This window comes from Nasonia vitripennis (genome assembly GCF_009193385.2).
Source record: "Nasonia vitripennis strain AsymCx chromosome 1 unlocalized genomic scaffold, Nvit_psr_1.1 chr1_random0003, whole genome shotgun sequence".
NCBI classification, from domain to species: Eukaryota; Metazoa; Arthropoda; class Insecta; order Hymenoptera; family Pteromalidae; genus Nasonia; species Nasonia vitripennis.
The window spans coordinates 2057501-2069924 of NW_022279589.1; the positions used below are offsets into that span (position 1 = coordinate 2057501).

Consider the following 12424-nt stretch of genomic DNA (forward strand, 5'->3'; position numbering starts at 1 on the left):
GCTGTGCAAACACATAAAATATTTACTTTACAGGCACAAAAAAAACTCTTTTTTTTCAGATTCCGATTTATTACTAAAAAAGAAAAAGTCAAATCACTTGAAATTTTAATGGGATATAGTTTTACACGTAACCCATCGACATGATTTTTTTCGTGAGGTTATGATCTTTAGTTTCAGAGATATAAATTTTCACAAAAAATCACCTTTTTCATTTTATCTGCCGAACAAAGCGGTCGATCCCGAGGACCAAACGAGAAAAAGTAGATAATTTTATTCTATTTCAAATGCATTATAGCTGAATTGTTTGTAACAATGGGATGATTAAAAAAAACGTAAAATAGTGTTTTTCAAAAATCAAAAAATTATCATAAAAAAATAAATAGTTAAAAAAATAACTGTTTTTCCCGAATTCAGAATACGAAAATAGATATGCATGTCGAATTTTATTGATATTGACAGAGTAGTTCCAGAAATATTACGGTATACACACACACAAACACACATCTATACGGACATTTTCTAAAAACACTTGATTTGAACTTCTAACACACCAAAAAGTATTTTCTAAAAGTTTTAACGAAACTCAAAATTTTACTATCACAAAGCTTCCTCTAGGAGGAGCTTCCTCTACGAAACTCAAAATTTTACTATCACAAAGCTTCCTCTAGGAGGAAGCAAAATCTTATTATTTTTTAAATCTATTTCGTTTCTTATTATCAAGATTTTGTATTTAACATATTGTGTATGAACGTGCACAAAATTGATCAGCCATAACCTGCTTACCGTGCGGTAAATTTTACTTGACGTTGGGCAAAATATACCGTTTGTAGATTATGTTGTCCACTTGAGGCTGTCCTATAACCTTAATATTGTACTATTGATAATGGACTTAGTGCATTAGAGTATCTAACCACAGAAATTTTTTTGTCGGGAGAAACTAAAAACGCATGTCCTTCTGAAATTTGTGTAATAGACGGTGCAGCCGAGAATCTTTTCTTTAGTGATCTTGAAGTTTTTTCGTAATCTTTTTTGGAATAGTGAAAGAATGTTATTGTTTGGAACTTTTGTCTCGCCCAGTCATAAAGTTGTTTTGAATTTAAAATCGCTTCCGTAGCTTTGGCCTGCAAGCAGCATCCTGAACGACGTAAGCAAAATTTTCAGAATAATCCATCTCCAGAAGCCCTTCGTTCTCTTGTAAATTGTTCTTCTGATCTTTTATATATTTAGATTGATTTTTTGCGATGAAATGATGTGGTATAAGTTTTTTTAAACTCAAAGACAATTCAGACGTAAAATCATCCACCGAAAGACATTCTCTTTTTAAAGTACATTAATTTATTGACTGCCAGACACTAAAAATTAATTCTTCAATCTTATTTTCGTATAATAAAGAAGATACATGTTCTTCAAACAAAAAACAAGCAGGATTCTGATTTCTGCATAAGCTGAACGAAAAGCAATCGATATAACCATTTATTGGATCACCAGATCCCTTCGTGAGAATTATCAATTTGGATGCTTCAAGCATGGCCTTGAAATGTTGGTGTATTACACATACACACACGCTATGCGTGCCTCTTTCACCAGCCAAAACATACCATTTTGGACGTAGTTTGGCGAATTTACTAAAGCTGATAGGAAATTGTGGACATTCTTCTTTAAAAGTTCGATACAATACTTTAATATCACATAGTAGCAATCTTTTTGGAACATACTGAGTTTCACCATTTTCGTTAATTTTAACTACATCTTTCTTATTCGGCATAACTCAATTGTTAATATCAGATTCATAAAATTTGTTTATCTCTTTAATTGTAATTTCAGGTAAACTTTTCCCTTTTATCGGATCAGGAATCGCTAAGATACCGAATTCATCTTTCAAATCTCTCGCCTTTTTTGCAATTCTTAAAGAGACATTAAACTCTGATTCAATATCGCGTAATGTCCAGCATTCAGGTGCTATTGTCAAAATAGAAACTATCAATGGATCATTTGGAGGTAAAGAACATAAATTACTTTTCAGACCATCCAACATTTGTTCTAGTTGAGCTTCTCTCGACAGACGAATTCTCTTATTTTGTGGTCTTTCATTTTCTTCCTCACTCGGCTCATTTAGAGAGTTATTCGATAAATTAAAATTTACAGAAGAGACTTTCTACAAGATGAACAAATCATAGCTGTTTCAAGTATATCTGAATAATCTAACAAAAATTTTTTTGAAACTTTGCGAAGACCTTTACCTCTATGTCCATTAATATTAAATGGATTAATACATCTGTCAACATGAACTGTTGGAAAATAATGCTTTGCAGTAGACTCAGACATTATAAATATTTTAGATGCTTCAATTAATCATGGACAAGTATACGAAAGCTATATCAGCTTAAAAGTTAATTGTATCTGCTTCAAACTAATTTTTCTGTCATTAAAAATACCATGTGGAAAGTAACAGCTAATAAATTTTGTAGAATTTTAAACAAAACTAAACTATAGAGAAAGATTCTGGACTACAACAGTATACAAAATAATATTATTTTAAATATACTTGAAATCAAAATTTAATAAATGAGAATAATAATCTAAACTTTGATTTAAATATTTTAAAATATACGTGTGATACAATTTTTACTAAAACTTTACCGTCAGAAAATATATCAAAGACAAGAGTAGCGTCTGCAACGTTTACACAGTGATATCAAGTACAACTCAATTAATATCATTAAAAAATTATAAACTTAGAATAATTTTTAAAGTTTAGAATCTTTGTTGGTTGCATTGGACAGCAGATGAAGTTGTTTCGATGAGAAGGTTTTGTAACTTATATTTCCAAATAAACATACATAGCAACAAAGTATCAAAATATTATCATAGTTTGATAAAACGCGTTTTATGCGAAACATATTATAAATATAATAGTTAAGCAATTCCTACAATAGGTAACATAATTTAGAAATATTTTTATATTTTTTATTATAGGAATTCTGATTAGAAAAATATATTTACCGCAAGCGAAGCGAGACCGAACGTGCAGGTGCTATGAAATTATCTTTTAACTTGTATTCGTTTTTTTAACAAAAATGATAATGCTATTTATCTCTTGAAAAAACATTAAGTAAAGTAAACTAACTTTACTATATGTCATAATATTTAAAATTAAAATATAATTAAATATTTTGATATTTTTGACAATAAAAATTCTCATTAGCGAGTATCAAAATATTACCAAATTTTTATAGTATTAAGTATACTGCAAACATAATATCTTATTGGCAATAATAATGATAAAATAAATAATAAATATGTTTAGTGAATGTTTTAATGTAGCCCTAACATGAAACGGTTCTAAAAAAATTTTAAAAACTTTAAATACCACACTTGGAAACGCTGGATTGAAAGTTTAAGAAATATTGGAAAAAACGCTAAATAAACGATCGAATGTCCACACTTTTTGGATTTTATTAATTTGATAAAACGTTTATTTAATGTTATAAAGTTGTACACTGTAAATTGTTATAAAATTCTAATAAAAATAGTTAATCACTATAAAAGATTGTTTGTATTTAGACTATGCTTTACAGTTTTTTACAGAATCATACACTTTTTACATTTTTTTTTTATATTTATTTTTATTATTATATTTTTACATTGTTTTGCAGTTAATAACATTTCTAAATTTGATAAATTTTAAAAATTTAGTAAAGGTACGTACATCAATTATTTAGGTTTTAAAGGCATTTGGTTTTAATCGAATGTACTTAACTAATAGAAACCAAAAGAAATAAGCTTCGTGTTCAAATTCAGTGGCTCAAAATTCATAAAAATAGCCTTCGTCAATAATTTTCCTCTAGACGTAAATTTCTTAACCGCGTAAAATAGACATTTTGGGTGGTTTTTTGAGTTTAGGGACGAGCGTTTGAGGTATCGGTAAAAAAGCCGGCCGGTTTCGTGTTCAGCAGCACAAAATACATAATAATACTCTCTGTCAATAATTTTCCTTCCGTCCATCACAGGATAAACCTCTCAACTGCGTGAAAAAGCAATTTTGGGGGGTGTTTTTTGAGGTTAGGGACGAACGCTTGAGGTATCGGTAAAATATACCGCCGGATTCTTGTTCAGCAGCTCAAAATACATGAAAATAGTCGTTGCTTAGAATTTTTCTGAGCCCCTGTGATTTCTGACAGCTTGGTCATTTCGTAAAGTAGTAATTGAAAGACATAAAAAATGCTAAATTTTCCATATTTTTAAAAATTTTTAGATCAAAAGAGCAGGCAGAGCTTTGTTACGTTTGACGTGGAACGTCCCATATATATATATATATATATATATATATATATATATATATATATATATATATATATATATATATATATAATTATTATTGTACAAATTAACTTAAAATCATTAATTTAATTTACACTACTTAATCTGTCGTAAAAATTACGACGCTGATCAGAAAATGTTCACTGTTTTTCTTAAATAATCTTAATCAATTTCGCTTTATTATTATGTAACGAACTGCACCCAGGACTAAGAAGAGTGGTCACCGTTTCAAGATTTTGTGTTCCAGAATCTTGCCTGCGATATCCAGCATGCAGAGCTGTTCTATGATGTGGATTCCTGGGGTGGCTTTTTTCCTTCTGGCAGAAGCACGAATTGCTGTTTCTTTCAGTTTGTGGGGAATATTTCTTCTTTTAGACACAAATTTTACAAGTCTACGAAGACCTCTGATTGGGCGTAAATGGCATGTTTTAATGCAATATTGGAAATATCATCCAGCCTCGGACCCTTGTTGCTTCCTACCCTTCTGCAAGCGGCTAATAGTTTTTTCATCGTTTTTCTTCATTCACACCTCTTTCGATGACACTTGGTTCTTCTAGTTGCCTGGGGAACAGTGTGGTCATTACATAGTGTAATTGTTCCGGGCATCTTGAAGGAGGCACGGAGCTTCCTTTGATCTTTTTCATTACTATTTTATACGGCCGATCCCAAGGGTCTTGTTCGACTTCGTCCTGTAATTCCTTAAGGCAGCGTCGCTTGTTTTCGCGAATTTTCTTCTTAAGGCTCCTTTTATCATTATTTCTTTTTCATTTATTTTTCGCGGGCATCTACTATTTTCTGGCCTCTTACAGACTTATGGTACTTCTTTTCTCGACCGTTGTTTTCGTCTTCTGGTCCGGTGGCACTTACTACGTGCACTCTTAACCTCTATGTTTTAACAGTATACTAGTGGTATTCTACAGTTGTGCACTCTTTTTGGCATGACCGCGTTACATGCTTGGGTAATATTCTTCATCACCAGTTTGGCCTTGTTGTTTGTCAATCCTGGCAGTTGCATTTCTTCCAACGCCAGCAGAAACATCTGTGGTGATGGTTGAGCATTATCTTTCTCTCTCCATATTGCGTGTGCGGATTGGTCGTCAGTAGTACATGTGCGTGTGTATGAGGTTAAGTCTACTAGTAAGGCCTCTGTGGTAGCAGGGTTTTGGCGGTTGTCATCAGGCTTGCGCATCACAATCTCTGATGAAGTGAGTTTCACTTGTGCAGGGATTCCGGAAACGACAATCTCTCCTTTATCGCGGTACGCAGGGCTTATGCGGGTACGTATATCTTCGACCTTGCGAAAGAGCACAGCTTGTTCCACCTTGACTTCTTAAAACCGTCTGTTCTATGTTCTTAATATTCCCAACTCGCGTTTTTATCTTTTAGCTGAAGTTGTCGAACTTCTCAGCAAACGCGAGAAACCAGGCCGGAGCTGAAGTATCATTGCTTTTCTCGAACATGGTTTTGTCTTTCGAGTGATTTCAAGGGTTTCGGCAGGGTCTTCTTCGCAGCTAATCTTTGAGGCAAGAGTAGCAGACGGCGACGGAGGCGAGATCAGATTCCGGGGCCGCTTAGTGGAAGATCTAGCTGGTATAGACTTCGTAGCACTCTCGATGTCCGTGTGCTGCACAGCCGATGCCGCTGTGTTGCTTAACTGGGCTTGCTCATTGGGCCTAGTGACTAGATCTGAGGTGCTTTTCTGTGCCCTGACACTGGAATCTTTGAATGTTGTGTCCTCAGTCTCCACAGTCGCTAAGTTTTCGTGCGTGCGACGGCAACAATGATCTAAAGTTTTGTGACTGACGAAGTTAGAAAGACAGAGATTTTCCCTTTACATCTGCGGCAGATCGGCATCGGTAAAGACTTGGATTAGAGCACGAAATACACGGTGGTCAGCTGTAGGATATCTAGTCGCTTGGTTGTGTATTTGCTTCGAATCAAAAACCATTGTTATGTAACTATTTTCTACGATTTCGCGTGCGAGCGCGACGTGGCACCGACGTACTCGAGAGAAAGAGAGGAGCGTCGTGATGCCTGCTGTTATGTAATCAGCAACCAGGCGATATATTCGTCGTGTATGTGTATATATGTTTTTATGCTGTCACATCGCACTAGAACGCGGAAAATTTCACAGATGTAGCAAAAAAGAGAATGCGTACTGCACAATACACTAAACTCGCCCACCAGATACGAACAGCGTCTAATGTTCAAGTATTACGCACAGCCCGCAGAAAAGCACTCGCACCTCAGACAGAGAACCGGTCACCGACACTTTGAGGACGTGGCAACTCAACGCGTGAAAGATGGCGACGATTGCCAGTGAAACTTGGCATCTAATCGACATCTGGGAAAAACTTCTCTCTCTGGTCCTGATAAACAAATGTTGTTGAACTTTTCCGACAAAATGAACGAGTTCTCACCTAATGTGTGGAGAATAGCTGAATTTGATGAGTATTCGGGAGCACTAGTTGATCACGTCCATCCGTTTCGGATGCCAGAGAAAGAGAGGGAGAGCGGGACGGAAAGTGGGTATCGCATGACAGCATTGGCGCTGCTTCTCCCAACATCGCATAATGTCCCTTTTTGCTATGGCGCTAGACAAGAATGCCAGAATTTCCTAGCTGTATAAAATGAAAACCAATCCTACGGAGTCATAAAAGTCCAAATTTGGACTATCCTACACGCTTTTGCCCATTTCCCACCTCAAAAAAAATCCTTAAAAATTCCAAGACGCAGATTTGAATGCGCCGTGAAAAAAAATTAACATAAAATTTACAGGCATTAGAAAAAAGATTCTATCGATTCACAGTAACGTTTGTCGTTTTCTTTTCACTAAAATCGTCTACTTTACCGATTTTTCCTAGACCATGCAGTCAACATTAATCTTTCGATGAACCAACTGTATACAGAGTTATTTCATTTTAGAATCAGAAAAATTGAAACACCTGGCGTATTCGCACCACATTTGATGTCCCTCTAGACTCTGATGTGTACCCTTGCTTATGTAATTAAGTATTAACGTGTTGTATGCCAAGTTATAGTAATGATGCAATTCTAACAGTTACTGCAATGTACATTCTGCAGTATTTAATATCAAAAACCTGGCTAAAATAATACATTTTCTCCAAAACCTTGGTCATAAATATTAACTAAAAAACTATTATCATTTTTCCGACTGAGAATTATGATAATACTTACATATGATGTTATTTTATCCCATTGCGAGGTACAGTATTTGTTGCCCTGTTTCGTTCCATTATATTTTATGCTCAAATATATTTTTTGGCGCTGTGTTAACGTAAAAAAAGCCAGTGTTTTTTTTGATTGACCATTCAAAAATTAATTTGTAAAAGTTTTCGATTGCAAAATATATATGAAAGTGTAGCTTAAATCTATTTTATATTTTCAGACATTTCGATTTTGATTTAGACAAAACGTTATATTTTTTTATTGCTGGACGTTATGAATTTGGAAACAAAGGAGCAGACATATTTATTGAAGCTTTAGCAAGACTTAATCACTATATAAAGTCCTCAAAATCTGATGTTACTGTAGTTGCGTTTTTAATATTCCCAGCAAGGACTAATAATTTCAATGTAGAATCACTTCGAGGACATGCAGTGAGTAGTTTTACAATTCCGCACTCATAAAAATAATGTTCAAAAGATAATCCATTTGTGTAATATTAGCAGTATATTTTTCTAACCAAACTTACATTTAATACATGTTATAAAAGCTAGCATTATAATTTATATAGTTTTAAACTTTGTAAGCCAAGAAAATTGCATACATGTATTTATAAGTAGTACATACCCATTTTCAGTAAGCTAATCGCAAAAACGTCAGTCAATATATATACAGTTACGCACACATACACACACGCACGCGCTTACACACACACATACGCACACACACTCACATGGTAAGAAGGTTTTCCTGCGCACTAAACGCGATAGTGTAATTTTCCACTATTTTTTCTGGTGAATCGAAGAGAGCAGCGAGGTTTGGTGCTGGTGCAACTTTTTCGGATCCGATACACCGAAGATCCCGTGCGCAAAATGCGAGATAAGTAGACTCATGGTCTTACTCTTATTCTTTACTTATTTTCGCGAGCTTACGCAAACGCCGTGAGGTGTACTGGCTAGATTTCCCATGAGTTTTGAACTGTGTAGTTAGAACTGGTACAAAATCATTCACTAACAAGACGCAACGCCAAATACGACAACGTACAATAAATTCTGGATTTGAGAGTGATGCTTATAACTAGTGCAAACGGGATCGAAGCTTGGTGGCAACAAGCGTTGGTCGGCGATAATTTGTATGAGCTATCTTCTGCAACCAACACACACGATACGTAGGCTGGTGTGTGAAGTCGACATAAGTGGGTTTAATTTTATAAATCTATCTATGAGTTACCGTGGCTTTAACATTACCATGCTTTAAAAAAACGCCATTTCGAGGATGCTGCTATTTCTTTCTTTTATACTTCTAAAGTATAAAGATTTACATACGTCTAATGTCACAGACACACACGTCTGCAACATGAGCAGGGAAACGATTCAGCGATAAGATTCGAGCAGTGGTTATATCACAGGCCTCTAGCTCTCGGGTCCGCGAGTTCAAGTCCCGTCGTCTACTTTTTCGCTTTTCGACTTTGTCTCCTCTCTGTTCATTACACTAATTTTTGTTATTTTACTTTGCTGACTCGATAGAGAGCGAGGATAAACGTATGATACTTAGCAGTTATTATACATGTGTGACGTTCTCAGATGAAGACGGTACAGAGCGATTCGTACGAGCAGAATACGGATCAGAAGCACGCGTTAATTATTTAATTAGCACGACGTAGCGTGGGGTTCAGCAATGCATGAGCTGGCCTGTGCGTGGCATAAGTATACGCGACGAGATTCAGCAATCCCGTAAATTTATTTATTAATTGATTAGAGGTACTTACGTCGTTCTAGGATACCGACCTCTGGTGAAAACTTATAATATCATGTCCTTTAGGGTATAGGTATAAGTTGATGTATAAAGCAATAAATCCCTAACCCTTTGAGATTCGGTTTGGAATATGCTTTATTGTGATCGGTAGTTACACTTACAATTTTACACGTTCACTGAATACTAGACGGATTACTGTCGTGGCACGATACGAACAGACACTCGCATGTCGGTCTGGCTTGAGCTGGCTCCAAAAACCAGTTTATAAAATATCTCGTGATTTTAGTGGCAAGTGCGTCGTAAAAATATGAAAATAGTCGCAAGGAGAGTTACTCCTTTGTCGCAGGTACATGCTACAAGTTTGGCGTGATATCTTTATAGCAGGTGTGATTACTTACAGTCGTGCTTTACGGAGTATTGGCTAGATTCGACAGTCAGACATAATAACGGGAAATATTTTAAATGTTAGTCTTACGTTACACATGTTCTAGATTAACAGTTGTTTTGTGAAATAAGAATACGTATAATATCATCTGAAATTTTAGTATCAAGTGGCGCGGTAGCGCCCTGATGGCGAGTATAAATTTTATATACTATGCCATCAGGGAGCATCGCAATCTATTATACTATGAATTAGCTTTTTAATCTAGTTGCGTTGTTTTTTCTATTGCATTTTTTTATTAATATGTTGTTGATGTTTATTTATGAGCATCGTTCTTTGATAATTTAATGAGATTTCACTTCAATGAAGTCTTCTTAACAGTTATGATATTTTGTTAAAAAATTGCTTTTCCAGCAAAATACCTATGATTCAAAATTGATTTGCGGAAATTTCCTTAATTTCCGCGTCCTTGATTTTCTTTTTTTGAGTTCTGTGACGTGGCAAAACCCGAAAGTAGAATTTCTAATATCGCCTTCTCGGCTCCGATTTCGCGAGACTATAATTTTTTTACACTTTCCGAATCTCCTTGTGATCTTGGAGAAGGATCAAAATCGAGTTATTCAGGAATGATTAGAATTAAATATACACACACATACACACACGCGATAAACTCAACTCGTTCTTTATCAAAAACTTTTTACAAGTTCTCACGACTACGCGCAACAATACGCAGCTCGCTGCTCTTAACTCTCTATCTCTCTTGCACTCACACACTTATACGATACATACACTTTCTTTCTCGCTCGCGCGCTTGACTCGACTTGGCGAGGTTCGTAAAGCAGCGCTACGTGCTGTCGCGCTCGGCAACACAAAGTGGCTCCGATCTCCATACGATTCTCCATACGGTAGATCGTTTATTTCCTTGCCTTTACTCGACTGGCCTCGTCGATCGTCCTATTGTCCTCGAGTAAGCCGCCGTCACCTACGTCTTCTTTCTAAGGAAGCTAATGCTTGACGGCTACTCTATCTTGCCGCACTTTGTCAGCTTTCACGGACGAGCTATGGACTTTCCGGATGCATTTTCGATGGCTATTTCTAGTAAAGTAACACCGGGACCCGAAAGTCTCTACGTACAGAAGTGCAACACTGTACTTCGGAACGTGAAACCGCTCGCCGTCGACAAGTCGCGTCGACGAGCTAGCGAGCAGATCGCCGGTGATACGCAACCAAGACTCCCGAGCTGCGAATAACCGATCATCTCCAGCACACCAAGATGTTTTCTCTCCTCGTAGTACCTATCTTTCGCTACATTTGGCATCCTTTGTGGCGCAAGGAATCACAGGAGAACGAACAACAAAATTATTTTGTTTTGTGGAAAGTGTATGGCAAGTTACGTAGTAATTATCTTGAAAGTTGTTCCTCTCTTCATTACGATTAAATATAATAAACTAGACTTTGTTTGATTGATCTCAGTTCTTTTCTATCTGTAATTTCGTTGCAGAATATATCAAACTCGCCTAATCTTTTACTTTTTGTTTACTTTTACTTTTAACGTTTTTGGTAAAATGCTAAAGATGTTTAGGAATATCATAAAGAGAATAGGCCTGGAACTGAACACAAGATAAGTCGCAAAAGATGGTTTTTAAAAAAGGAGGAAGAAGAACAAAGATGGTCATATAGGAAAAGTAGGAAATTAAAATGGCAAGGAGCTTTAAATATCTGGGCTACACACTAAAAGAAGGGGAAAAGAAGATTGACTAATAGAAAGGTCAAAAGGTAGAGGTAAGTAGTCTAAGGATAAGGGTCTTTTATTCACTAATGAAAAGTGTAATAAAATATGGTGCTGAAATCTGGTGATTGAAAGGGCAGGAGATACTGGAAAATATACAGAGAAAATACGTAAATAGGTTTTAAAATTGGACACAACATTATGATGCCCAGGTGTTTAATAGTTGGTCGAGAAACAATCTCCTGTCCATCCACAGTCAACGCTTCTAGTTGGATATAAGGATAGCCTCCGTTTTATGGCTAGTAAGCTCTAGACTTGTCTCGATCAGCCATTCATAAATTATTCCAGAAGCCTTGTTTGCAATTTATGCCACTTTATCCTCTTCCTTTGCAAATACCACAACTGCGATGTCACCTGTACATTCTTTAAACATTGCCCCTTTGGATAGTTTCAGCCTCAAAACACCATCGTACATAATTTTTAACATTTGTGGGCCCATCACTGATCCTTGGGCGACGCCCCCTATGAGTTCGTAGGCTGCTGTGCCATTTTCTGTATCGTATAGTAGGATTCTGTCCTTCAGATAGTCCGACATAATCCTCCTTAAATACACAGGTACTATCTTTTTTTGTAGCGCCTCTTGTACATTACTTCAGCTTGTCGAGTTGAACGCGTTTTCGAAGTCCAGTGTTATGATAACATAGTACTTCTTGGATCCTCTTTTCTATCTTTTCATTTTTATCGCTGATCGGGCAGTGTCGATCACTAAGCTGGCGGCATCTATGGTAAAGCGCTTCTTTCTAAAGCCATATTAGTAATCAGCTAGTCCACTTTATCCTTCTATGGCCTATTTCATTTATACGCAGATTATGCGTTCAATAATGGTGTGTACGATGCGGCTACTCTGGGTAGCTTATCTCCATTTGGTAGCAGCACAAGACGTGGTTTTTTCTAGTCCGTAGAGAACGTTCCTTCTATAAGAAACGAATTATACAAGTCTACGAAGGTTTTAGATTGGATGTAGATGACATGTTTCAATGCAATATTGGGTA

The 12424-nt window shown here is 36.1% G+C and overlaps 1 protein-coding gene across 8 annotated transcripts in view; it reads left to right on the top strand.

The window, feature by feature from the left end:
- LOC100119226 (glycogen [starch] synthase) overlaps positions 1 to 12424 on the top strand; it is a 489541-nt gene that overhangs the window by 264261 nt on the left and 212856 nt on the right. For all 8 annotated transcript variants that reach the window (XM_032601246.1, XM_031930050.2, XM_032601245.1 and 5 more), the window contains one exon: positions 7730 to 7940. In XM_032601246.1, coding sequence (XP_032457137.1) covers positions 7730 to 7940 — 211 coding nt within the window. The remainder of the gene's footprint in view (positions 1 to 7729; positions 7941 to 12424) is intronic.